This window comes from Manacus vitellinus, unplaced genomic scaffold (genome assembly GCF_001715985.3).
Source record: "Manacus vitellinus isolate BGI_N305 unplaced genomic scaffold, ASM171598v3 scaffold_5_pilon, whole genome shotgun sequence".
NCBI classification, from domain to species: Eukaryota; Metazoa; Chordata; class Aves; order Passeriformes; family Pipridae; genus Manacus; species Manacus vitellinus.
The window spans coordinates 16,245,087-16,272,956 of record NW_021940682.1 but is presented as its reverse complement, the minus strand read 5'-3'; the positions used below and the strand labels follow the sequence as shown (position 1 = coordinate 16,272,956).

Genomic DNA, 27,870 nt, shown 5'->3' with positions numbered 1-27,870 from the left:
GTTTGAGCCGGGGCTGGGTCTGGCTGCTGTGACCCCATCGCCCACCCAGCACGGCCCCTGGGGCCAGGACATGCTGACCTGCCCCTTGGCGATATTACAGGCACGGCACAAAAGAACTCATGGCCTGGGCCACGTAATCGCCTCACGGATTATTCTTTCATTCGGCGAGGAGTCCCTGGTTGATCTGGGGAGTTCTCTCCCGGCCTGCTGGTGCTCTGGCGACACCAAACATCATGGCCGCTGTCACTCTGCTCCTGCCCCAGCTCCGCGCCAAGATTCCCCTACTAATCTAATATGGAAAAACCTAGACACGCCAGAGCCGCCACGGAGGCCTGAGGGGCCGCTCCCGCCCCGCCGCCCCTCGCCCCATTATTGTCCCTCCATTGTGTCCCCAGCCCCGCCGCCACCTCGGCGGGGCCTGCGAGCGCGTAGGCGACAGGTCGTATTCTTCAAACCCGCTGCGCAATCAGCGTAGCCCTCCGGCTGTGCCTGTGCGCTCCGCGAAAGAATGTTACACCAAGCGCACGGGCTCTTCCCGCCCTACGCTGGCCTGAGTTACGCACCTGGCGTACGCCGTCCGCTTACGTAACGTGCGCCCCGGCCCAGGTTTTGCCTGCCGAGCCGAAGGCGTTACGGAGCGCGCTCCTTGCGCAGTAGACTTTGGGGAATAGCGTTTCTCTCCTTCTCCCGCCCGCCTTCCTCACGCGGAGCACCGGCTCTAAGTGAAGAACTCCACGCACCTTTCGTAGCCCGCCTGCTGCTGCGCGGGGCGGTGTTTCGCCGCGCGCGCTTCGTGCGTAGCTGGCTTCCGTGAATAGGCGTAGGCGTCTCGGAGCGCCGCGGTTTGCGCAGCGCCGCGCCGCCCGTAGCGTAAGCGGAGCGGGCCGGGGCGGCGGCGGCCATTTTGTGCCGGGAGCGCGGAGGAAGAAGACGCTGGTGTCTCCACACCGCCCGGGCCCTGGAGCCGACCGAGAGCCCCGCCGTCCCGGCCGCTGACGCCCAGCGGGTCTCGGACCCACTGACCACCTCTTCTCCTTTTGTGTCCCACCAAAGAGGCGAGGTGGCGCAAAGCGAGTCCTCCGAGGCGCAGCCGCCCCTGGCTGGACCCTCTCCCCGTACCCCCAGCCCCTCGCCGTCCCCACGGCCGGCGTTCCGCTGCCTCTCGCCCACCCCTCCGGGGGCGATGAGAGGCTTCGGGGACCGGGGCCGCGACCGAGACCGCGGCGGGTAAGGGGGGGGTTCGTCACGGCCGGGAGGCGATGGGGGGAGCTGAACCACCGCGTTGGGGGCCTGGGGAAGGCGGAAGGCCGGAGAGAGGGGCGTGCGCTGTAATAGCGGTTTTGGGAGAGCGAAAATCCCATTTGTTGGGATTTTCCCCCACGAATTCTCGTGTGGGGGTGGGGGGAGCTGGAGACTGAGCTGACAACAACGTGGGGTGGTGGGCTTTGAGGTGGGCTTTTAAAATTTTTTACTTAGCTTTTCTGTCGTTCGTATGTAATTGTGAGCCTTGCTTGCAATTTTAAGGCCTGCATCCACAACCCCCCGCCCCCAATTATTTGCTGCCAGCCCTGCGACCCCCGTGCCCCCCCTCCGCAAGCTACGAAGGTCTTGGTGTTCCTATCAGGGTTGGTTGGTTCCTCTGCCCTTCGGGTTGTCATTGCTCCTTCTGGACTTTCTGGAAAAATGGCATTGGGGGGAAGATCTCTCTCAGCTGCGCTCCGAGGCTTATCGTGAGAGGAAGTGGGATTGGAAACTGCTGCCATGCGGGGGACCTCGATACTGGGGATCACACTTGCCAAGCTTATGTAGCACAACAGGGATTGTTCGTGTGGCACTGTAGAGACCCTAGTATCTTGAATGTATTATTTAAGGGAAGTTTGGCTTGGAAAAGGCTTTTACAGGTTTGATTTGATGTGATTTCTTGTTTCTGAGAATGACAGCGATAAATAAATACAGTGGCATTATACTACATAACTGGATTGAGGCTCGAGTTTTTTAAGAGCTGAAAGTAATAAGGCATTTGTGCCAGGCCTTTTTAAAGAGAAAGTTAGAAATAATTTTGGAAAGTGGCATTTTCTGTCCTTCAGATCACGAGTAGTTAGGCCTCGGTTCTCAAGGATTAGCAATAAACGTATCATGCGGGTTCTGTTATTCTTAATATGGCAGACTAGATCTCAGTTAATAAGTCTTCTCTCGGTTTTTTTTTCTTTTTTTTTCCCCACTTCCTTCTCTTCTTGTTTTCCCTCTCCACAGAGGGATTAAAGAATATTTTGCTGCATGTTGCAATGCACTTTAACATTTAGTTTCTGGTCGTCTGTGAAGGGAGATAGTTATATCATTGCTTTATCTTACACCCACATTTCACGTTCTGAAATTAAAAGATACTTTCATTTTTTTTTTCCACAGAGAGGAGGGTTCTGGTGTTTTTCCGCTATGAGATTTCCAGCTCAGTTTAACACAAGGACATTGGAGTAAGCGCTTTGGCAAGTCTGAGATAGGTCAGACCCCAGCTGTTTTTGGAGTTTAGTCAGTGAGTTTGAGTATGCAGATTTATTTACAGTTACTTAAAAGAATACTGGCCAAAGTGTTGACACGAAACTTGATGTACCTTAAAATTAGTGTAGCCTCAGTTTATGTAAAGTCTTTGATTATAGTGGATGCTTCTCTTTGATCAGGGGCTTTGCATGAGTAAAAGGAGTGCCTACATGCTTTTTTGTGAAGGTTTTGGGCATTTGCAAGAAAAATCTTTTTTTTTTGGCATATTATCCTGGAGGTTTTAATGCATTGGAATTCAATTTGTTGTGTATGTCCTTTTAAGGTGTGAAAATATTTGTAACCGCTAATAACCATCATACTTCATAAATAAGCTGTATAAAATTTCAGGCCACCCAGTGTGCTGGTTCAACACCATTTGAAAGTTTATCACCAGTTGTTTTGTAGGCTAATCAAATACAAGTTTCTGGTTTCTTCTTGTCAGGAACAAGTTGTAGGTGACTACTTAGGATGAAAAATTACAATGTTTTGCTCTGGAATGTATCAAATTTAATCGGTTCTGTCCCAGAAATGATGGCATCAGTAATATGTCAGAAGAATGTTTTGAGCCAGATGGAATTTACACTTTAAAGAGAGATGTTGGCAAATCGGGGTAATATTCCTGGATTCAAATCAGTTTACTTGGAATTGGAATCTCATTTTACTTGTAGTCAATGTAAAGTGTCAGTTACTGCCAGTTCAGTAGATAAACCTCAGCAGGCAGGTTCAAGGGCTGCTGTAGGGCTCATGTCTTTCAGGACAGTCTCTGGGCATATTGTGTATAAGAATGGAAAACTGAAACTATGTGACTTCAGTGCAAAATACATCGGTTTTTCCCTCTGGATAGCTGCGGGACAAATACAGTACCAGCTGTTCCAGTGTCCAGTCTTGCAATCAGCCCTGTCATATGTTTCCTTTCATAGGGGAGCTCACTGACCCTTTGAACCTCCACTGGACTTCAGTGAGACTGTGGGTTTTGTAGGGACTACTTGGATACAGAAATAGTTGCCATTTTGACCAGTTAGCAAATAAGGGATATTTCTATGAAATGGAAGATTCTTAATGTGCAGTTGCAACAGGGCAAGCATTTTAAAACTTAGTAGGTTTTAAGTTAGATTATATCTACCATACTTAGCTTTTTCAACAATTTAACCCCTTCTTTCTGTTAAAATGTCAATTTGAGTTCTGTTTTCTTGGTCTCTTAGTCACTATAATTTGTGGTTTCCATTGGGAAGTGATTTAAAGAACAAATGCCCTTAATGTTTGAGGGGGTAGACTTGTACTTAAGATAATTCAGATCTTGTTTATTTTTTAGCAACTCTTCCTCCCCTTCCCCCACAAGTTATTCCTGTAAGAAGGTTGCTTTGGGGTTTTCGTTGCTTTCAGTTTGTTTCATTAACAGTTTTTTATTTACTAGTGGACTACCTGGGAAAGATGCAGACACTTTGGATTTGCTGTCTAAATAAGAGTTGTTTCAAATATGCATGTCTCATGAATTCATGTTTAGCAGAAACCTATAGCTTTAGGACAAAATTTGACCTGATAACATTTGGAAAAGTACCTTCTGCTGAGTTTGTATGATACTAATAGAAAAGTGTAACTGTTTTTTTTTTTTTTGGTGGAATTTTAAAATATAATTCATGATGTTTACAGTAAAAAAACCATTTCATGCCACTGGGTTTTTATTTACTCTTACAACTTATTACCATGAGCTCATTTTGCTTATTGCATTAGCCAGTCATTACAGTTAGTTCTTAACCTTTTGAAGTGTATGAAATAACTTGGATTAAAAAAACTTAGAGCAATAACATTTGAATTGTTATGCTAGTTGGAAATTTTTTTGTAAATGTGAGCTTCTTACTCTTTTAAGTCTTTGTCAAAATACATATGAGAGGGATGTGGTTTTCCCCAGGTACTTTTTTGGCTTTTTTTATTCCTGTTAGACTGTGTTTTAAAAATTATTTTTAATTTTTTATTTCATTGGTTCCAGAATTACAGATGGACTTGCAGACTTGGCTGGAGTTTCTGTTCTTTACTCTGATTTTCATTTGAGACATACTTTTTGATAAGAAAGGACATATAGAGGGGGAGATAATGAAGTAGCTATTTTGTATAAAACTAACTTGAGAGAGATAGAAGGAACTTGTAATTAGAGATTTTTCTCATCCTTTTGATCTAACCATGTTGTTAGTGCACTGTCACTTCCAGGACAACCTGAAGTTGTATAGGTAATGTAAGTGCTGTAGATGTACCCACAGCCGTGTCCTCGAGACAGAAGCTTTAAAGGGGTGATGTACAATAAGATGGTTTGGGGTTCAGAACTGATTTAAAGCAGTTTTATGTTATTTCAAGAAGTTTTATACCATCACAGTGATTTGAGGGAAGTGACTTTTGCTAGAATATTGTGCTCATGTGTCAGCTTGGGGAAAAGAGAATGGAAAATGGTTAAGAAACCTGCAAATTCCAGAGTGATTTTGAAATAGTTATTAAATATTAAGTATTTTTTTTAATAACTAACATTCACATTCTCAGGTTTGGAGCAAGTCGCGGGGGTCCTCTTCCTCCAAAGAAATTCGGGAATCCGGGAGAACGTTTGCGTAAGAAAAAATGGGATTTGAATGAACTGCCCAAGTTTGAGAAGAATTTTTACGTGGAACACCCAGAAGTGGCCAGGCTCACCCCAGTAAGTTCTGAGATTCTGTCTGTTCCGTGTTGCCAACAACAGAAAATGTTGCAAGTTGAAAAACTTGTCCTAGGAAGTCTGGGACAGAATATAATAGAACTGCCTCTTCATTAGGCTTGTTTGATGTGTGTACTCTGTAGGATACCAGCTCTTGTTGCCTTCAGTATTTAACATTAGCAGAGGTGACGCTTCTGTTCTTAGGTATTTTATATTTTGTCATTTGTAACTCATCATCATAGTGCTTGTCCGGTCTAGCAATTTGTCCGTGGAGACAAGACTTAAAGAAATGGAGTTACAGTATTGGAGAGGCCCTGAGACGACATAAAGTAATGAACTAAAAATGGCAGAAATACATGAGAAACATTTACAAGTAGTATTTTATCGTAAAAACAATTTGGACTGAAAGAGGCCGTGGGGAGATCTCTAGTCTAAGCCTCTGCTCAGAGCAGGGGAAACTGCAGGACTAGAGCAGTGCCTTGTCCTTTAAGTATGAACCCCGGGGATGGGAAGAATTTATATCCTCTCTGGGTGGCTGTCTCAGGGCTTAATGTTTCTCATGGTATATTTTCCCCCCTAATAATTATCTGCAACATTTTCTCTACAGCGACCCATCTGGTCGGAAGTGCTTGAAAATAGCAGTTAAATTGAAGGTTGAAAATGGTTGAAAGTAGCAGTTAAAGGTCACTGTAAGCCTGTTTTTTCCCGAGCTAAACAAACCCAGCACTCCCAGTCTTTATTCATACAACCTGTACTCCAGCCTCCAGCTTTCCCCATGTAATTGGACATGCCCTGTTAAAACAGTATCCTGTTTACACTGGGGGCTCAAAACTGGGTGCAATACTTTGTGTTTACTCTGTAGTTACAGTAATCTTTTCTTCCTACCTGACTTCAGTTTAGGGACTTTTATTCTGTCTGTAATGCATTTTTATATTAGAAATTTAGAGATTTGTTCTTAACACGAGGCAACAAAAAGTGCCTGTTATTGATGTGTATCTCTCTATTGATTTCTCATGGGCATTAGAATAAGGTCATGAATTGTGGAAACATGTTGCAAAGGGCAGTTGGGCTTGGAAGATAAAGTGGGATTTTTTTGTCTAGATTTTCTAATTCTAAAATTACGCTTCTGTGGATACACATTTCAGAAGTATTACAAGGAGTTCTGTTACTTAGAAAAATTGTTAGGTCTTGGGTTATCATTATGGTGCTATCTGGGCTTCTTTCACACAGAAATAAGTGTTGGCTCCGAAACAGTTCCAAGCAACATTTCTGAGGTGCAAGTTGTCCAGCAAGAACTCTGTATTTGGCCACCTGTGGCATGTATTAATTGAAGGAGAAGGACTGTCCTGCCTTTGGTTTATTGTATATTAGGTCCTATTTAGTTTGTTTAATTCTTAGCATTGCCACAAAAAACATGTTTCTTATCCTCTGTTTGTAATCACTTTTGAAGCTGTTGGTCGTTTCTGGCCTTTGGAAACAGTATATTTCCTAAAAATAATCTGTTAATATACTTTTCATTAAAAAGGGCTGGTTATAAGAAGACAGAGACAGTAGTCCTTCTAGGCTACTTAGAGAGCTCATACCTCTAAATGTAGCAGAAACTGTACAATAACTCAGTCTTAAAATAAAATCTTAAGGAAAGTGGTTTTTTTAGATCTCTGTTTCAATTCAGTTCTCTAACAAAGCTGTTATCCAGAGGTGTGAAGAGACTTAGCAGTTAGAATTATGCAATTTAAGTCCCTGCTGACATTTGGCATTTTCCTTTTTTTCCCCCCCAACATAAATAGTATGAAGTTGAAGAACTGCGAAGGAAGAAAGAGATAACAATTCGAGGAATGGAGGGCTGCCCCAAACCGGTGTTTGCCTTCCACCAGTGCAGCTTTCCCCGTAAGTATTTTGCTGTTCGTTAACATCATGAGGATTACTCAGAACATGCCTAAACAGTTAGTGGGTCTGTTTTCTAAAAGGTCTTGTAAAACCTCAGTAATCTTTTAACAATGTTTTCTGCAATTCTGAAGAGTATGTGATGGATGCCTTGATGGACCAGAACTTCACAGAACCCACTCCAATTCAGTGCCAAGGCTTTCCACTCGCCCTCAGCGGTCGTGATATGGTGGGCATTGCGCAGACCGGCTCTGGGAAGACTCTGGCAGTGCGTATTCTTTCCTTTATTTAGCTAACTTTCCTGGTTACTTTGCAGAAATTACCTACGTGTTAGTAGTTTTTAGGCTTGTCAGTACTAGGATGAAGTAAGATGATTATTACAAGTTTTTAAAGTTTTCTGTATTGCATCATGGGGGAGACTTAAATTTCAGGTCAGCTAGCCTGTTGTATTCACAGGCTGTTGTGACACAACACATACATCACAGATTATGCACACAGTATTTTGTGTGTGTCTTCGATTTTGGATGCTTAGTTACTTCTCTTTGGTCTATATTTGCCTTGCACTTTAAAAAACAGGGTGTTCTCTTTAACATGTGTTTCATTAACCAGGCAAGTTAAAAGTCTTCAAGGTATACATTAATTTAAACTGCAGTGTTCAAAAGGATTTTTATCCTTTGTGAAAAGCAGTTGTTAGGGCCAAGATTGCTCAGTTTGGCTAACTTAGACTCCAAATTGAAATGAGCCTCCCTTTCAGTGGTGCTGAGCAGCTGTATTTTGTGCTCATGTCAAAGCAGATATGGTTGGTCGGCAGCTTTGAAAATCTTCTATTCTGCTGGATAAATGCAAGTATATTTTTTTTGCAGAATCCTGATTTTTAGGTATTATGTAATACTGTTTTCTTCTGTTTCAGTACTTGTTGCCTGCAATTGTTCACATCAACCACCAGCCATATTTGGAGAGAGGGGATGGCCCAATTGTAAGTGTTTGTTGATTCTCTTCCTTTTTGTGCGTATGGCATGGCACCGTTAATGAGATGTGTGCTTTATTTAATTGATGTATCAGAATAGTAAGTGGAAGAATGTTTACCATTGCAATGTGAACATCCCACTCAGTTGAAATTCTGTGCAATTGCTAGAGATTCTGTGCATGTTCTAAAGATATTTAAATGCTTTAGCTAATAGAGAGCAGATGGTCCAACTTTGCTTATGGTTTTAAGTTAGGGATGTGTATGCAGCTTGACTATCCTGAATCAATTCCTTTTGTAGTGTCTTGTTCTAGCACCTACTAGAGAGTTGGCCCAGCAAGTGCAGCAGGTGGCTGATGATTATGGCAAGTGTTCAAGACTGAAGAGTACCTGCATATATGGAGGAGCACCTAAAGGTCCCCAGATCAGAGATCTAGAAAGAGGTAATTTTAAAGTGGGTGTTTGCAGTTTCCAGAGGAAGTGATATTGTAAAAGCTCTGTAAAAATACAACTCTTCTCAAAATCTATTTGGAAGGCAGTGAGAGTGAATGAGTGGCTGGCTCTTTCTCCTGTTAGGATGAGAGTTCATGAGGTAGTTCTCTTCTTTGTTGTATAGTGCCTTGGATGTCAGATTTCCTTTCTGTTTTCTCTTTGAACTTCGTCTTGTGAAGGTCATCAGGATGTAGGAAGGGGAAAAGAAAACTTCCCAGAAAGAGAACAGTTTATTTTGAGGAAATGCAATACCACCAAGTTTAAGGAAGGATTTTGCATAAGGCATATTTCAAGTTTCCTGCCTAGATTTGTTCAAGTAATCAAACTTAGCTTCTGAACATGTAGAAACTTCTTTACACGGTGGGAGAGGGTGTGTTTCTTTTTCTGGTTGTGATTTTTTGAAATTATTGTTTGTTTTTTAAATTGTTCTTAAGCGCTAAGCCCTATTTCTCTTCATGTACCCTGTAGTGTTCTGCAAATGTCTTTGTGTACATAGCACGAGACTGGAGTTGGGAATGGTGAGGAACTGTGGTTGTACAGCAACCATTGTAGCACAGTAGTGCTGAAGTGCCCCAGCCCTCATTTCAAAGGCTGGTTGCATAAAATTTCAAATGCAGGAATGTGATGATGGCTTTCATCTTCACTAGATTAAAAAAACGTAATAGAACTATGTGAAAAGATGCAAGAAGTATTACCAAGGTAAGCTTATATATACAGATCTATTCAAGACATCAGAAAATTTCACTTACCACTGCAGTTTGCAGAGTCATTATTGAAAACTGCAGTGATGGGATAAAGGCATGCATGGTAGAAGTCTGTGGGGTAGCTCTGAGAAAACTGTAGTGCATTCCAATTCAAAAGTAGCATCTTAATGGAAGAGTCCAAAGTTACATGAAGAATCCTTGGGAGGATCAGCTTACTGGGTGTTTGTACACCTTTCTGGAGTGCTGTAAAGTAGATGTTCTGCTTATGAAGAAAACCTTTTTCATGCCCCCTACTTCCCTAAACTTGCCTTCTGCGGACCTTTCAGTAACACTGAAATACTAACCTGAAAGATCTGGGAATTGGTGGAAACCAGACCCTCCTTTTAAGGAATGTGTGAATTGCCAAACTGGATATTAGTTTATGAATATTTAAACTCTCATTTTATGCTCATGAATACAGGCAGGATGGTTTTCTCTCACTATTGATGCATAATTGCTCAGTATTAAAGCCCATGCTTTGGCTTTACGTGTTTTAAAAAAAAGTGGAAGTACTTTAACCTACAGAGCAGGAGGAACACTTCATGTTTGATTAACGTGGGAAGTTTAGCTGGAGTTAGCTCTGATTTTTCTAGACACCTCTCTAGACTGCATAATTCTGGATGAAGATGGGCCAGGATTGAGTAGAATTTTATTTTACTTCTGATTTTTGGACAGCTCTTCACTGGTGTTTTTCTGACAGTAAGCTTTTAGCTTCTGTACTGCATTTATTATTCTAATGGCACTGTAACAGTAGTTTCAGAATGGTAAAAAATATTAAAAGAAACTAGGGCTTCTACTGAAATGACTCAATCTTGGGTACGAATGAGGGTGGTGCTTTTTTTTTTTGAAAACAGTTTTGCTCTGGAAGGTGATTCATTCTGACTAAAAATACCAGTTGACATTCAAATGAAGAGCCTTACTCTTTTTCCCTATTCTATTCTGAAGGTGTGGAGATCTGCATTGCTACACCAGGTCGCCTGATTGACTTCCTTGAGGCTGGAAAGACCAACCTTCGTCGGTGCACGTACCTGGTGCTGGATGAAGCAGACAGAATGTTGGACATGGGGTTTGAGCCCCAAATTCGTAAAATCGTTGACCAGATCAGGGTGCGTGACCGTTGTAAAAGCACAGCCTCCTTTGTTTTCCTATTCCAAGCCCAGTACCTTTAATAAATCCGTTTTCCTTTTTTCTTAGCCTGACAGACAGACTCTGATGTGGAGTGCCACCTGGCCAAAAGAAGTGCGCCAGCTTGCTGAGGACTTCCTGCAGGACTATGTTCAGATCAATGTGGGAAACTTGGAGCTGAGTGCCAACCACAATATCCTACAGATAGTGGATGTATGCATGGAAAGTGAGAAAGACCATAAGTAAGCTAATTTTCCTACCATTTCACTTTCTTTGGTTGTATTTAAAAATCCACATTGCTTTATAAGCCAACTAAAAGTTTCAAATAGTAAAGTACTTGTAGTATTATTTAACCTTAGAGCGTTACAAAATAAGTAAGCCCTGTGATTGACTAATCTTTTGTGTGTATTCTGACCATACCATTGTACAACCAACTGAAATTCTGTGTGATACTGACCTGTGTGGATGTATGTTGTGTATGTCCTCAATGTATTCTGGTACATATGGGCATACATCTTAGTTCTCAATGTCTCTTTTAGACTGATACAACTGATGGAAGAAATCATGGCAGAGAAGGAAAACAAGACCATCATCTTTGTGGAGACAAAGAGGCGATGTGATGATCTCACTCGAAGGATGCGCAGAGATGGGTGATTAGCTTCCTCCCTCCCTCCACTTTTTTCTAGTGGGAAACAGAAATTGTAATCAAAAGCAGTAACGTCTAAGTGTTCATGATGCTATTGTTGGGAACAACTTGTCCATTATTTTCTTGGCTGAATTCAGTCATTATTTCCCAGAAGATTCCAGTCCATCAAAGCATTAGTGCAAGAGAGAGTATTTGTAAGCAGTGCAGGTTTGTTAGTGTATTGGAATCCTGATATGCTGTTTGGGAGTGTATCAATATGGGAAATGTGATTTGGCTTCGATGGTTGTTTATGTAGGTAATGGGTTTACAGTGCACATGCTGGGTAGATAGAGACCAGAGGAGGATAGGGAATAAAATATTTCTTAAATCTTACAGTTTTACATTTTAAACAAAATAAAGCGTCCTGTTGCCTTTAATGTCTGTGCTTTCTGTCCCTACTAATGTACATTTCTGTTTGGCAGTTGGCCAGCTATGTGTATCCATGGAGACAAGAGTCAGCCAGAAAGAGATTGGGTGCTTAATGGTGAGTCCATAACTGAGGGGAGAATAACTTAGGATGCTGTACCTAATTTACCGAGACATGCTTTTCTCCAGTCTTTTTTTTTTAAATCCAGACCCAATAGATGCATTTAAAAGAACTTCCTTTGCCTTTGTGCTCTTTAATTTCAGTACTTGTATTTGCCTTTTTTTGTTTGTTTTGACAAAACACAATGGGAAAATTTGTTAACCCAGAGAGATGGATTTTGAAAAATAGTTGAGGCGTTATATCCTGACTTGCTGGGGTTTCTGGGATTGACCCATCCCACCTAGCTTCTGGAAAATGAGCATTTAGTGTAAATCAAGTTCAGGTAACTTTATCTTTTTGAAAAATCTTTCTTCATAGCATGCTTTGTTTTACAGAGTTTCGTTCTGGAAAGGCTCCTATCCTCATTGCTACCGACGTTGCATCTCGTGGGCTAGGTTTGTACACATAGACCACTCTTGCCTACTGCTACGTATTTTTCTTCTTTGGACTGAAAAATGTTTTCTTTAAAAAAAAAAAAATTCAAAGCGTGATTTTCCCCCACATGTGAAATACGTTTTTTAACATTAATCTTTTTTTTTTCTTTCATATTCAAAGTCTCTTCCTGCTCCTAATGAACAGGCTTTGGTCTGCAGCAAGGCCTAGGCATGACCAATCGATCGCCAAGAGGGAGAAGAGACGTCCAATTATGCAACCCAACCCTTCCACCACACTCACTTCTTCCCCAAATCCAGCTTTTGTTGCTGGATAGTAGGGATGGATTGCTCTCAGTTCAGAGCGTGTCAGATAAAGTTCAAGTAGAAAGTTGTGGGAGAGCATTTCGACAGCAAATAGCTAACATTCTCCCCGTATGACACACCACAGATTTGAACATACCAACCCCAGTGTACATGCATGTTTACCCTGCAGATGTATTCACATCTGAGAAAGCACTGCTCCAGATCTTTGGTCTTGACATGTAACCTTCCCTCCTCTGTGTTCCTTCTAGGCAGGACCACTGAGATGATATATGGCCTTTAACAGACGTGTAATTGAATCAAAATAGCACAGCTCTGTTCTGGTGGTATGAAAATGATCTGTCTGGATGCATCAGTTGTGCCCCCTTTTATAATAAGCATGTTTGTATTGTGAAACACGGTGTGCTGAGCACAGTCCTTTTACATCTGCCCACCACAGAAGAGGAGGATGGCTTCTGAAGCGCTCCGAGTTTTAATAACAGACATTGAATACTCTGCCCACCTTGGGTTTGGTAGAGGATAAACTACTTGGGGATCAATGTCTCACTGTAGTAAATTTTAGACAAAATTACTGCAAATCATTGCAGATTAACTCGGAGAATAGTTTGTTAAAAGCCTCAGTTACCTGAGCGTTCTTCATATGCTGACAGGGTGGCTGTGCTGTGCATCATATGGTCACTTTTTAATACAGGCAGACCATTACTTAGACTTGGCAGCCTTTGTTCACACAACCTTCACCCCTCCTTCCCCTTCCCCCTCAAAAAACATCCGGCACTTCCTCAGGAAGTGATTATATGGACTTCAGTCTCTGCCCTCTAGGGTCATGTCTGGACCTGTGCAGTTAGAACTTGGGCCTGTTGGGAGAAGGGACTGAGGCCTGAAACCAGTTTGTATGAAAGAGAGCTGCTTTCTCTAGCAGCATTTTTTAAACAGGCTTGCTATGTGCTGGTAGCTTCTTTGTGCATCTTGCCTAGACATTTAAAACAGCCTCACCCCCCTCAAAAAAAACCAAACCACTCCCCCCAAAACGACTCAATTGGATAACACTTCAGAAAACAGTCTTCCCACTTCCCATCCTACACTTCACCTGAGCGAAGGGGGAAAGGTCTCAGAGTCTGTTTCTTGTTACTGAACAACATCTCTGCTTGTTTTGGGGCCCTGAGTTTGCTGCTTAAAATAAGTCACTTAACTGGCAAACTTCTGGACGACTTCCTCCAAGATCCTGGAAAGTGAAGGCTTCTACCTAAATAACATAAAACAGGGGCGCGCGCCTTTTGGCTGAGTCACCAGGGCTTTCCCTCTTCCTAATGGAACATTGATTTCAAAAAAGCTTCTTCCAGGTAAGTTCTGAGTCCCGTAATAACTTCTTTGTGATAATTCCCTGGAGTGAGGTCCTCTCTCTGCACTGATTTTTTTTTTTTTTACTTTTTTTTTGTTCAGTCTATTAAACTAAAAACATTGAATTTGTTTTGTTTTGTTTTCTTTAACAGAAGCTTTGATATCAGCTGCAGATCATACTCAGTGCAGGGGTGGGGGCACATCTACAGTGATGGTCTAAACACCTAGACTAGCATGTTTGCTAGTTTATGTCTGTCCCGATTGATAATTGGAGACTGTCTGTGCCATAGGGTGTTCTGATGGTCTGACAAAGGGAATGTTTCCCAGGTAGCTGTCAGAAATGATTTACAGTCTCAATTCTTGATCCTGCTGCATTATCTTCTAAAAGTGCAGGAAGATTGTGAGTGTGTGCAGACACTTTGGAGCATGCTAGACTGGAGAAGCTGAGTCTTGTACACGCTCTGGTCTTTTCTTCAGTGAGCTGCGTGCTCTACCAGGACCACTTTCTAGTCTGGAAAACACCCTTGCCTCTTCCTCTTCCTGCCTTCCCATTCTTCCTGCTCCTCCCCAGTCAAGTCAGTTCTGTCTACATTGGTAGCTACAATTCCCTGTGCTTTCTGCTAGGAAAGCACATCCTTGTATCCTCTCTGGTAATTGAAGTCACTTACTACTGGATGTGCAAAACGGGACTGACTGAGGACCATGCAGCCTGGAGCTTGTCAGTCTAGTTACACTCTGGCTGTGAAGATGCAATCTGTCACACGTACTCCTCTCTTTACTCCACTTTCCTTTTTTAAAAAAACTGTTGCATCAAGGACCCTAGCTGGAGACTCGCGCAGCCCCCTGTGAAACCTGCCTTCTCACTCCCTTTTTTTGGTGTGATTCAGGACTTTGGAGTCAGCAAAGACTGAGGAGCCCCCCCTTTGCTGTAATAAGAAACAGACATAAAGTCCCCCTCTTGTCACTACAACCCTCATGTTTTTATTTTTCCTACAACCCCTTTGAAATTGATGCAGTCTGGGCAATAGATGCAGTCTGACCCTTTGGATGTAATTTTTGTATCTTCATTTTTTTGACAATTGCCCCTAAGAACCCCAAATAGGGGACAAAAAGCGTTGGAGGACCTGAAACTTACCTGAACCCAGGTTCTCCGGCGCTTCACAACCAAATGGGGCTACAGAGAAGCGTCTAAGCCAGTTCACAGAGCGAGCGTGTGTGGGGACTTCTCGCTGCCACGGACCCTTGATGCATGCTCCCCGCGCTCCAGTGGTCCCGTGTCAGAGGGCGGAGTTTTCGAAAGGAGGCCGCCAAAAATAAAAGGCAAAGAGACGGGATCGGCTGCAGCGGTTTCCCACAGGAGGAGGGAGTGTGCATCGGTCTGGTAACAAACAGAGAATGTTTCTCTCTTTAAAACCAAAAAAAAAAAAAAAAAAAAGGGAAAGGAAATCACAAAAATCTGTGTTTTATCTTGGATATTTTCAGAATATTCTTGTTAAAATGCAGATTTTAAATATTTTTTTATGAGCTGTTAGGGCATTTACTGTAAAGCTGCATTTGAAAATATTGTACACTATAGTAAATAGGTGCTTTTGGTACTTAAGGTGCTTTCACTGAAGCGTTACACTAACATTTACTTGATTTCTGTCCCGCAAGTTTACAAAGTCTGTCGTTCTGTAAAGCACACAATTCTGATCTCCCAAATTTTAATACTGTTTTGCATACAAAGCCATTTTGATCATTTTGTTTCCTGCTTCCATCTGACACTGGAAGTAGGAAATTGCTAACGGAATTCAGGATTGTCCAAATTATGCAAGCTTGCCAGAGCTGGACAGAGCAGCACAGTGAAATGTTAGTGCAATGCATTCTGGTGATAACTACAAAGCTGAGTTAAGATATTCTAGGTCTGCATAATTTTTAATGAGTTGGCTGAATAATACTAATGTAATTGGAGTGTCTTAAGCTTTAGGCTAGGGAAATTAGTTCACTGTATTCTATTAGGATTGTAAAAGTAAATATTTTTAAGATTGCCTTTTATTTCATGTTACCGAGTGGAAGGTAAGTGATCTCATTACCGTTATTTTTTGTTAGACTTCTCCCAACAGAGTAAAAGCTTTACCATGGCAGTTCTGCCCTTCCTCCACCCTAGTTTGCTCTGTCTGTTGGTGACATTTTCACTTTACAGATTGTGTTTAAAAAGAAAAACCCAAAATTCAATTAGCTTATTCACAAAGACTGGTGTCTTTGATACAGGAAGACAGAGAAACGCATTCTGGGGAGGATAACTTTGAGTGCAGGGCAGAGCTGCTTTAAAATTATGACTCTCTTTCAGGACATTGACCTTTCTTCCTGATAGTCTTAAATTTGAGTCTTCTGCTCTTTTGGGATGAGTCTGTCTTGTGTTTATTCCATGCAATTACTAACTTTGCTTTTTTTTTTTCTTATTACTGTCACCTGCATTCGTGCTCCCCACCTTTCGTTGGCACGTCCTCTCTTCTTCTCCCCTTTCCTCAACCCCACCCCTTCACTGTGCTTCGCTCCTGGGCACTTCACAAGATGTGGAAGATGTTAAATTTGTGATAAACTACGACTATCCGAACAGCTCCGAAGATTACGTGCACCGTATTGGCCGTACCGCACGTAGTACCAACAAAGGTACTGCCTACACCTTCTTCACACCAGGAAACCTGAAACAAGCCAGGGAGCTTATCAAAGTGTTGGAAGAAGCCAATCAAGCCATCAATCCAAAGCTGATGCAGCTTGTGGACCACAGAGGAGGAGGAGGTGGTGGTGGAGGTAAAGGCATATGGGTGAAGGGCCACACAGGGATAGGTTCCCCATTTTTGAGGGAGGGAAGATTAAAAGAGGGTAGGGAAGTGGTAAGTGCAAGTCTTAAGATAATAAAGCTGTTCTGTACTGGAGGTCACAACACATTATGTAGATGTAGTATATCTACATAATGTTCCAACAGAGAGGCAGTCCCCTGTTTTACCTGAGCTGTAGAATTTTATTTTTCTCCTGATAAGGTCATCACAGGGCTGATTTCATTTGAAGTAAGTAATTCCTTATGGCTCCTACCTAAGCACACACAACACTATGCATGTGGATACCCATGCAGAATTGAAATGAGTAAAGGGATGCACTGACTTATTTTGGGGACTGAGACTATTTTTGCTCCCATCCCTTGAAGGAATAAGAAGTTTCCTTATATTTCCGAGTTAGCCCTGAATTCCTTCCATTTCTTTGTCTCCAAGCATGTGCATAAAGAATCCTCATTGAACTTTGTGTTTACACTTTGAACAAAATGACGAGGCGTATGCACAGCTGTGCAGGGAAGTTACAGTCAAAAGAATGTGCTCCTTGTGGGCAAAATTGGGGATGTAGAAGGGGAAAAATAGGGGCACAGTTGTTCCATAATTCATTTTTTAAGACTTGTTCATGGTACTAAATCTTAATATATCCATCGCCAGGAGGTCGTTCTCGTTACCGAACGAGCAGTTCAGTAAACAACCCTAACCTGATGTACCAGGAAGAGTGTGACAGGAGGCTCCGGGGAGTGAAAGAGGGCCGGAGAGACTCAGGTGGCTTCAGAGACCGTGAGCGTGCTGACAGTTATGCCAACGGAGCCAACAAGACCTATGGCAGTGCCTACGGGAGCCCAAATTCTGCTTTTGGGGCAGCACAGAGCCAGTATGGTTACACTCAAGGGAGCTATGGAGCAGCTGCCTATGGCACGAGTGGCTATGGCACTGCAGAGTACAGTGCTAGTGGCTATGGTGCCAGCACCACAGCTGCCACCGCTGGGAGAACCTCACAGAGCACTACCCAACAGCAGTATGCAGGGATGGTGGGGCGCTCGGGCCAGCAGCCACAGCCGCTCATGTCACAACAGTTTCCGCAGCCCCCTGCCACTAATGTGATGGCTATATGGGACAGACTGCCACCTACCAGTACCCACCCCCTCCCCCGCCCCCCCCCCTCCCGCCAAATGAGACCACTTGGTGACCAGTGTAGACCTCTTGCATTTAAAGGAACCTTTTCTTTCTCTTCTTTCCCATTGTGATGTCTCTCATGCAGGTTAGACTTAGAATTCACCATTCAAATCACTTGAGCCCATCAAAAATGGCCCCCAGTCCACATTAATGACCCTGTCCTCTTTGGTTTTTTCTTTTTTTTTTTTTTTAAGAGGTATATATAGTTGACTGGAAATTCATTATTTTTATCTTGCATGTTGATGAGTTTGGAAATTTTATTTTCTCTAAAGGAAATGGGTATAAGGCAGATAGGTCCCAGGTCGATCATCTTGGTGTCTAAGGTTTGTGTGAAAACTTGCTTTTGAGAGGAAGAAAATTCTATTCTGTAACACGTTAACTTAATTTCAGGAAGTATCAAGAGAGGTGGGAAACTTCGGGGAGCCAAAAAGCACTTCATTTAAAATATAAATGCAAGGGAGCAATGCTCACTTCTCCTAATCTTATTTTTTTTTAAAGTAGCTCACTATTATTGCTTGTAATCTTGTCGTAGATGACTTTCTATAGGAAAACTCTGCTCATTTGTCTGAGCTGGCAGTGTTCAGAGTAATGCCTTATTGTCGGCATTTTCCACAGCTCTGGAAGCCCCATCTTCTCATACCTGTGGCAGCCAGCAGTAGGGAGGTTGGAATTAAAAATCCAGTGTCTGAGACCAAACCTGCCTTGGATTTGATACCTGAAAACCTGATAGTTGCTGTGGGTACCACTGCTAAAATACTCAGTCAAGTAAGTTATTTCATGCGGAGCCTGGTTATTGTTAAATTAGTTTCTGCTCTTAAATTCCTGTTGTTGAGTTTATTGAGAGAAGTCATACTTGAGAGCCAAGAAACTAAACAAGTGATGAACAACGTATCTTGTTCGTCTGTCCTTCACAAACTCCCTCCCTTTTGCCATAGGGAATGTTCTGAATGCCACTACGCTCAATAAAATGTGACAGAGTTTTCCACACTTGAATTTAAGAGGCTTGAATAGAGTGGGCTGGGGGGGAGGGCAAGGGGGGGGAGGAAGAGAGGAGGAGGAGGAGATTGACTGGGATCTCCTTTCCATGAGGTAAGCAGTGAGCTGGTTAGTGCATCCTGATTCTGAAGCTTTATTTCTTTTGTACCTTGCTCTGACTATTGCTTTCTTTGGCTTTTGAGTGCATTTCCCTGCTCCATTGGTCCCTTTGAGCTGAGCTCTTGCAGGTAGGTAGTATTTTAGAAAATGTTAGAGAAGAGTGAAATTTTAGTAAATACGTAAATAAAACTTGTTTATTTTACAGGCTAAGGTGGGTGTGAGGGGGGTTCCCCTCCTTAGTAAAGCATGTTGTTGACTTGTTATTTCTAATACCAGACGGTTCAGAGACAGTAGATGATAACAGGAGTTGGCTGCTCTTGATCTGATAATGTGACAAAAGAATGGATACGTCTCCTGGTTTGAGGCATGCTCTTTGCATTATGAGAGTGCAGGGAGTTGTGGGTTTCTTCTGTTGGCGTTCTTGCATATGGATGAACAAGGCAGCCCACTCCTTCTGTAGCAGAGTGGAACTTCTTATAGCCCTGGGAAAGAGCTTGCTTATACAGAAATGATTTCTTTTTAAATTTAATTTCTTACCAGAGTAAAATTTTGGGGGTTGAATGTGCTGCCTTTTTTTTTTTTTTTTTTTTTGGGTGCAGTACGCAGGTAGGTTGCTGACAGGGAGAAGGGAGAGATCTTCTAGAACCTCAGTTCCTTCATCCCATTTTATAATTCCAGTGCATGGGCAGGAAGTTCCTTTGCTTGTGTTAAGTGAAAGCCAGAAACATTTTGTTTACCCAGGCGCTGACTGATTTGTCTTTGGCCTCCCTCACAAGCAAATATAGAGCTTTTTTTCTTTTTCCTTTCTTTGTTTTAAATTTGAGAGTTGAATGCAGAAATGTGTTTGAGGAGTGTAGGAGTAGGACATCTCACTGACTGGCTTTAAAAAGGGTCTCTGGACCACCAAAGCTGCCTTATAGTCTGTTATAGCTTTCACTTCTTTTGGTGGGGACTTGTGCACATGTAAACATCGATGCCAAGTCTTGCTTTATTGCCATTGAGGTCAGCTGAAGTCCAGGGTCTCGGTTCAGTTCAGAGTGTCAACCAGACTGTTGAGTGCATAAATGCACCGTGGCATGTGCTGCCCCTGTCCCACCTGGTGCTCACTGCTCTGTTCCATATACCAGCTGGAGGGCCCTTGTGGATAAAGCATTAGTCTCTAGTGTTGTTTGCATTGTTTTCAATCTGTAAAAAGTTTGTGGGAGTGTCAGATGAGTTGGGTGTCTCCTCCCCTCCCACTTCCTGAAGCAATTTACTGTTTGGACTTCTCTGAACAATGGAAGGGTTAGTGGCTTTGTGTGGGATCAGCATCTTGTTTCACACACCTGCTGGTCTCTGAACACATTCCTGTTGTATTAATAAAGACTTGAATTGAGAGATTCATAGATCTGTGGTGTTCAGGCACAGGATACTAAGAGCTATGTTACTATTCTTAGTTTGTAAATTGTCCTTTTGATACCATCTTGTTTTCTTTTGTAGGTATAAATAAAAACACTGTTGTCAATAAACTGTGAACTTTGTCTTTATTTATGAAATGTAAAGCCGTCTTTGCCCCTGTTCTTCCCAGTTCTTAAAGTCAAATTCAAGGAGATGGAAACACCTCTTGGCAACCCACTGAATTTTAATTGAAATTGTCCCCATCTGTAGGATATGAGGAACTGAAAGTGAGTGAGTGGGGAGGATGTTTGAATACTTGTGGAACTGGAAGATTCATATCATTCAAAGGGAATGTGTTTTTCTTGAATGTTACGGGACCTGAATAGAGAGAGGGTCAGGCAGACTTTATTTTGAAGAGGGTGTTAGTTCATACAGAGTTAAAATAACAGTTTGTAGCATCTGCTGTGTCAGATGTGGCCACCTGTGAAATAGGTCAGCGGCTTTTGTCTGTGCTATCAGACTTAATAGTACCGTGGTCCCTTCACCACAGGGACTTGCCAAAGGACTAAAGGGAGTTAAAAATTCCCTTATACTCCTTCTGCTGCCGCACGTTCAAGGTAGAGGTGTGTTCTGGAGGTAGGTGCTGGGAAGAGCCAGGAGAGAATAATTTGCACTACTTTGGTATTGGCCAGCACTACTTAGACTAGCACCAAATTCAAGTGAGAAGAAATAAAAAAATGGAGGGGAAGAGTCTTGTGGATGAAAAGCATTTCAGCTTTCCAAGCCTTGTCTTCCTGTCACCAGGTTGAAACTTGGCTGAGCCATCCGTTAGTCAAAAAGGGCCAGGGAAGGAAAGCTGTGATCTTAAAAGCTTTGTCTTCAGAATGTCTTGCGTTGTGGAATGTCTTCAAACAGGCATGGGGAGACTTAGCTTCTTTCCTTTTAGGACTATGCAAAAGAGAAAAGGTAATGAATGAACTTGGGGGAATTCAACTGTTTTATTGTTTCAACAATTTTATTTTTTCTAAATTGCTGTGTAGAGCATGGGGTAGTGGGATGCCAGGTTTGCAAACTGCAAATGGGAGACAACCACTACAAAATTGCTGCTAAGAGGGCAGACTCCACAAGCTAGCTATTATCCTTTATGCTAAAGGAAAAGGTTCCTGTTTCCTTTTCCATGGTTACTTGCTCTCCCATGTGGACCCTTTTAACTTTTTTTCTAATGATGTGCTATCCTTAGTGCTTTCCCCTTTTGATATAGACCATGGCCTGAATAAATGGTCTGTGGCCAGCCCCTCCTAAGCCTGCCCCACCCTGTTTGATCTGAAACTTGGGATGGCAGGGATGCCTCTGGTGGGGTGCATGGAGCAGCAGCTGCCCTGGATGCGTGGTGGTTGGCAGGGCATGGTGACTGTTGGCCTGGTACCCACCCTGGGGGTGGGTGCTGGGGCCTGTCTCTGTTGGGTGCCAGAGGGAAGGGCAGTAATGTGCTGACAATGGACCACAGAGGGCAGTGAGTGCCTGATGCACCAGGTGGGGCCACAGGGACTGTGCCAGGCTGGAGAAATGGGCTGGGGGGAACTCGTGAGGGTCAGTGAATACAAATGGATGTCCTGCCCCTGGGGTGGAACAACCCCAGGCACCAGTAGGTGCTGGGGCCTGCCCAGCTGGAAGGGGGCTTGGCAGAAAAGGCCCTGTTGTGTGCTGGTGGATGCCAAGTTGAACGCAAGCCGCCGATGTGCCCTTGTGGCAAAGAAGCAAATGGCCTCTGGAGCTGCAGGGCCAGTGTGGGGGTCCTTCCTCTCTACTCAGCCTCGGGGAGGCCACAGTTGGGGTGGTGGGTTCATCTCTGGGCTCCCAGGGCATACTGGGGCAAGTCACAAAGGACCACAGGAGCATCTGACGTATGAGCACAGGCTGCGAGCTGAGACTGTTCAGCCTTGAGAAGGCAAAGGGGGATGTCGCCCATGTGTACAAATGCCTGATGGAACAAAAAAGGAGGCAGACCCAGACTCCGCTGAGTGGTGCCCAGTGACAGAACGTGGGGCAGTGGGAAATTCCACTTAAATATCAGAAAATAACATCTTACAGAGGGTGGTCGGACACCGGCACAGGTTGCCTGGAGAGGCTGCATCCTGTAGATAGTCAAAACCTGACTGGACAGGACTTTGAATAATGTGCTGTGAGTGGGGGCATGGATTAGATGATTCCCCCTCTCCTTCCCCTATCTGCTTCCAACCCCAGCCATTGGGTGAAACACAAGCTTTGAGGAGCTGAAAGCTTCCTCGGGATATCTTTCATGTCCTTGTGTTAAACAGAAAGGAGCTCATCTAGTTTTGAAAACAAGATAAAAAGTAGCATTCTATAAAAATCCCTTTGCAATGCTTTGGTATAGGCTCTGAAGTCTTATTTAATACATTTCTTTATATAACACATTTTTGCTTTTTTTTCTTCAGCATTGCTGCCCTTTTGTCTGAGTTCTTCAGTTATAGAAATGTTTTGAAAAGTTGGGGTTTTTGAAAGAATGTAAAAGAGATGCAACCTGCTATAATATTGCTGGCTCTCATAAATGACTGCAAAGCATTTGCATATCTTCAGACCCTGTTTCTCTCCCATGATCCAGAACATTTGTGTAAAAGAAAAGAGGGGAAAAAAAGCAATTCTCTTCCTGCTGTGATGTTCCAGGGACAAATGTTTTTTCTTCTGCCTCCTGTATCATCTAAATTTTGCAGCTCTGTCACTAGCGGTGTGAGACTGAAAGCCAGCAGTTGTGTTTTTTCCCCCTTTTGTTCCACCATCACAGCTACAAAGGGTATCGATTTCTCACAAAATACAGGACACATGAATGGAGCAAAGCTAAAATGGGAATTAGTTTTGAAAAGGAAAAAAAAAGGAATTGATGTGGAGCACCTTGATGGCAGTTTTACAAAGTCATTTTCTGGCTACAGAAATATTGAATGACAGAAGGAAGTCTTAATCTGCCAAGGCCAGCCACCTGCTCAGTGCTCCTGTCACCTCTCTGTCAGCAGGTACAGTGCGCGAAGCTACCAAAAATCCATCCCTTGAAACATCAAACATGGGCCATCACTATTGCTTTTGGCAGACTAGAAAATGGTTGTCCACTCAGGCAATTTCATCTAATTCTGTCCTCCTCAACAGAAAGGTGTTTTAAAGGTGTTTTCAGCCTTGGCAAACCACAGTGTGTTCTACCAGGATTTATGCCCTCGGTGCACTTGTTAGCTCTGGTATGTAGCCATTTACCAAACACAGCACTGAAATGGAAGGGGCATCTGATTTTGGAAAGTGTCTCTTCTGTGCAGATGCCCATCTTCCTACAGAATTAGTTCTTGACAATGTTACATCTTTCCCATCAAAGGAAAAGTAGGCTTAATAATATCTCCATATGTCTGCAGTTGCCTTCTCAGGTACATTGTCTGCCTGCAGCTATTTTTTCCTCCTGAAAGTTTTTTTTTTTTTGCGTGATTCATAATCTTTCAGAATGAATGTAGAATTTAAATGTACCTCAGTTGTTAACTTCCCAAGGTGGGGTTAAACTAGGCTTAGCTCTGGTTTAATTTCTGCTGTGTTTCACACGCGCTTTAGAGCTTTGTGAGCAGTCATGCCCACTTGCATTCAACAAATGGTTTTTTTAAACTGGACTTCAGGTGCACAATATGCATCACAAATACGGCGAAGAATGAAGTCATGGCAAGCTGCAGCTCCACTGTGCATTGCAAGAGTGCTGAACAAACATTTTAGATTTATACCAACCTATTTACCTACCTTTGGTGACGTATAGATAGAAGAAGTCGCAGTAGAAGATGGTTTGTACCACCCCAGAGACTACAGCGATCTGGTCATAGAAATTCTCTGTGTGGTAGCGCCAGACCCAGTTGGCAATGTAGAGAGCACGGTAGAGGCCCAGGAAGAAAAGGTAGTGCGTCGTGATGGTCTCTGCTTCCCCTGTCTTGCTGATCATGAAGAGCTGAGGAAGGATAGCCACGGACTCCAGGTAGATGGAGAAGGTCCAAAGTATCTGTGAGGTGCAAAACGAAGGCGGTGGGGAGTCGGTGCTGGTTAATATGTGTTAAGGCCCAAAGCTTTTCCTTTGGCAAAGCACTGATGTGTAAGTGGCATGAGTAGTGCTGCTGAACTTGGGGGAAAAGAGCCTGCTGTGCTGGGACTGAGAGGAGACAGCACTGAGCATCTTCAAGGCCTGCCAACTTTGCCTTTCCTGCCTGCTTTTACTGTTAAAAATCTCAGTTATTCAACATGCTTCTCCCTCTGCCGCCTGGTGTCAGGCTGCTGCTTCCCCTCCCTCTTCCTGATTCAGTTTTTCCTTACCTCCAAGGGGGTGAAGCTGTGGTTCTCCAGAAATGACAGGCCTGTGACAGGGACCAGCAGGAACTCGAGGCGAAAAGAGTCGTTCTCACTGTCAAATGTTTTCCGGAATTTCACGTAGATCATGTACACAGTGACGTAGGCACATATCAAAAAAATGACCTGGGGGAGAGAAGGGAGATGGCAAGACCTTCCATGCTTAGAGGACGGCTTTGCCAAAGGTCTGTAAACCTGGTTCTGGTGTGGCCATGCCAGGGTCAGATAGTGGTGAATGATTTTCCTGTGCTGGTTTATGGATTAACTTCTGCTGGAGATACTCCAGTGGTCAAGTAAAGCTTGCTCCACCATGAGGATCACACATGTTTGAGTCCCTCTGGGGCTCTGTGTGAAGAGGTTGGCTTGGTAGCAGCCTTCTGTTAGCATTCCTGCTGTGCAAGCACATCCAGGCTTGGTTCACAGCATCTCATTCTAGTTTTAGTGGTACTAAATGTGACTCAGCTCACTCACTGGCTCTGGTGAGGTGTTTTTTTTTTTCAATGGAGGGCCAGTGACACCAAAGGAAGCATCTCTACCCACACTTCCTGGCTGAAAAACCTCACTTAGTGACCGTGTACCCTCACCTCCTTGAAAAACCACAGCGAGCTGAGGGGAACCTCTTCTGCTGCACTGCCCTTTCCTTACCTTCATCACAGTGTTATAGACAGAGATGAAGTTTGTGAACAGGTCCAGATAACGGGTTGTGAAGACAAGGGCAAAAAGAATCTGACTCTTCCCAGAGATTCCTGTGTGGCAGGGAGACAAAAGGAAGGTAAAGCAGATGAAGGGAAGGACCCATAGGCTGGTAGTTTCCCCTTATGCCCTCTTTGGAAGCATTTGTATATATGCATGTTGTTTTTTGAGCCAGGTCTGGTGTGCAGGTGCTGATGTAGCTCTAGACCTACTCCAGGACTGGCCAGAGACCCCCAAGTAACAAGGCAGGCTCCTGCTGAGCCATGCCTGTAGGGACTGGTGCCCAGTGGGCATGTCCACTGCTTTGGCCAATTCGGTCCTTACTGTCATCAAAAGGCCTTTCTTCTCCCTCCTTTCCTCCTTTGTTGCCCACCTCACCAGGGATTGTGTGATGTGACATCTGACACAGGAGGGAAGAGCTGTGGGACCAGCCCAGGGATGCTGATGGAGCTTGGTCACTGCTGGCTGGGAGATGCAGTCAGGCCCACCCATTTCTCTACCAGTGATAATGGTCACAGCCCCAGCAGCCCAGCCCCAAAATCTATTGCTGGGAAAACTACGAACTCAGCAAAATCCTCCTGCAGGAAGCTGTTGTCCTAATTTCCTTACCCCAGGATGGGGCAGCCTCTGGCACCTGTCCACCACTGGCAGGACCTCCAACTTAAACCAGCTTTCTCTCCAGGTTGTTGGTGTTGGTGCTGCCACAACTTCTTACTCCCATTTTCCACCTCCCTCTGGCCTTGCTGCCCTCCCCTTCACTTCACCACCCCAAGACCAACACCTGCCCAAGGCTCTGTGCCTTGCCACATCACATCCTTCCAACACAGCGCTCTCCTTCTGGCAGGGACACCTTCCAGAGGAGGAGGGTGACTTCCCTGCGAGAGCCCAGTGGGGAGGGCTTCCAGTTTGTATGGGCTATCACTAGTCTTTCCAGCACCCATTTTGCTTGCACCCTTCATCAAGCTGCCCTCCAAGAAAGATCACCCTCCTTCCCTGGGGCATGGAAGCACTCACCGGCACAGGACTTGGACTTCAGGATCTTCAGGAGGAGAATAATGATGGCCAGCAAGTGGGAGATATCCCCCAGGATGCGGAAGATGTTCATGATGCCGGTGGGGGGCTCCTCTGGGGCGAAGGGAGTGTGGCACTTTCCGCAGTCAGGGAGGGTGAGGGCAGGGAGTTTTTCTTCCCTGAGCCTCAACTGAGTGAACAGTCTCCTCCGGCTCAACTTTCCTTTTTCCCTGAGCACAGAGCCCTCCCTTCTTGTGGAGCAAAGTTCAGGCTCTTCTCTCCCCTGGTTGTGGGTGTCTTTCCCCTTCCAGGCTGGATGTCTCCCTTAATTACTTTTCCACCAAGGTGTATTTTCCCTCTCCCAGGCTAGGGCCTTCTTCTCCCTGCTTTAGGCTGAAAGTTGGGGTTTGTCCCCTGGAGAGCCCCAGGCTGAGCAGCCCTGAAGCCAGCGCTGGGTGACGGTGACGTGGCTCCTGGCTGGCCGGGGAGGAGAGAGAGGAGGAGGCAGAGGCGGGAATAACTGCGCTACTTTTCCCTTTTTCTTTTTTTTCTTTCCTCTTTTTTCTTCCCCAGCTTGTCTCAAGTTACATACGGAAGTATGGTTAGAGGGGAAAAGGCAGAGGGAACGGGATTCCCATCCTCTGGCCTTGAGGACACACCCTCCTGCGGGGCCAGGCTTCCCAGGGAAGTTCACCATGGTGCATTAACCTCTGTCCTGCTCCCAGCCAGCAGCCTTCTGCCCTCTGCCCTTGCTGGCCCCATCCCACCTCCCGACACCTTCTCCCCAGTGCTCCACTTTGTCTCCTGGAGCAAAAGAAGTCAGGAGAGATTCGAATTACCAAACCATTGCGGCTCTTCCACAGCAGTTCACGCACAGGCATTCCCTGGTGACTGCCCCACCAGGCAACCCTGCCTTCGGGTTTCCCATCTGGAGCAGCGTGGATCCCAGACCCCAGCCCAGGAGGAAAGAAAAGATCCTCCCAAGAGCTGGTTTGAAACAAACTTCACTGAAAATATTAATCTTGGAAGCCTGCAAGTGTGTTACAAACAACGTAGTTTATGCGGTGAGTGAAAGGAGCACATGGGCACTGCTGGTTTTGTAGATTTCACAGAAAGGAGCTCAGTAGTGACTGTTAGAAAGTTCTAATATATTTGAAAACAGCTCTGAGTGACCAGCCTGGTTAAGACAAACCTTGTCCTTGGAGAAGTGGTTAAACAGGGAGATCTCATGGCAGCGGTGGGGGGACATCTGCAGCAAGAACCAGCAACTAGATATTCAGTATCTAATCACTTTGTATTAAGTGCCTTAATTTTTTGAATATAATATAATATAAATAAATATAATAAATAAATTAAATATAATTTATTTAACTTTATATTAAGTTGCTTTAATACAACCAAATAGATGTTTCAATTTGTCACCTCATCCCTGAGCTGTGGGTCTAATTTGGTTACTCTTGGGTTATGTGATCCTGCCTCCTCTTGCCCCAGAGTCGGCTCTAGCTGCTGCCCTCCCTGTCCCCTGCCATCACCCATGGCTGTCTCCTACACATATGTCTCTGTCCTTATGAACTTGCTTGGAGTAAAATCCTTAAAGTATAAAAATATTATTCCTGGTGCTTTCTGAAAGGATTAACAAGCCTATTAGCATCACCGGATCCCTT

At 44.1% G+C, this 27,870-nt stretch overlaps 2 protein-coding genes across 2 annotated transcripts; one reads left to right on the top strand and one right to left on the bottom strand.

The window, feature by feature from the left end:
* The first annotated feature begins 870 nt into the window (after window positions 1-870).
* On the top strand, window positions 871-20,256 carry DDX17 (DEAD-box helicase 17). The gene is given in 14 exon segments (XM_018080274.2): window positions 871-1,227; window positions 5,065-5,215; window positions 7,000-7,099; window positions 7,231-7,364; window positions 8,007-8,072; window positions 8,362-8,503; window positions 10,241-10,401; window positions 10,490-10,662; window positions 10,960-11,070; window positions 11,528-11,589; window positions 11,967-12,026; window positions 16,218-16,457; window positions 17,132-17,578; window positions 17,581-20,256. Coding segments are annotated over 14 exon segments (1,977 nt in total). The 5' UTR covers window positions 871-1,183; the 3' UTR covers window positions 17,667-20,256.
* A 60-nt stretch (window positions 20,257-20,316) lies between these two features.
* On the bottom strand, window positions 20,317-26,667 carry KDELR3 (KDEL endoplasmic reticulum protein retention receptor 3). Its single transcript, XM_008931539.3, has 5 exons — window positions 26,210-26,667; window positions 25,148-25,248; window positions 24,470-24,628; window positions 23,909-24,161; window positions 20,317-21,073 (listed from the first exon to the last, which is right to left on the bottom strand). The coding sequence occupies exons 1-5, from the start codon at window positions 26,298-26,300 to the stop codon at window positions 21,033-21,035; spliced, it is 645 nt and encodes a 214-aa protein (XP_008929787.1). The 5' UTR covers window positions 26,301-26,667; the 3' UTR covers window positions 20,317-21,032.
* Between the last annotated feature and the right edge of the window lie 1,203 nt (window positions 26,668-27,870).

Bases quoted from the DNA above. Each gene is read 5' to 3' on its own strand.
- KDELR3 (XM_008931539.3), bottom strand. From the start codon at position 26,300: ATGAACATCTTCCGCATCCTGGGGGATATCTCCCACTTGCTGGCCATC. The intron at 24,162-24,469 runs GTAAGGAAAAAC...TGCACCTCACAG, and splicing joins ACAGCTTCACCCCCTTGGAG to ATACTTTGGACCTTCTCCAT. The intron at 21,074-23,908 runs GTAGGTAAATAG...TCTTTTGCATAG, and splicing joins CTATCTATACGTCACCAAAG to TCCTAAAAGGAAAGAAGCTA.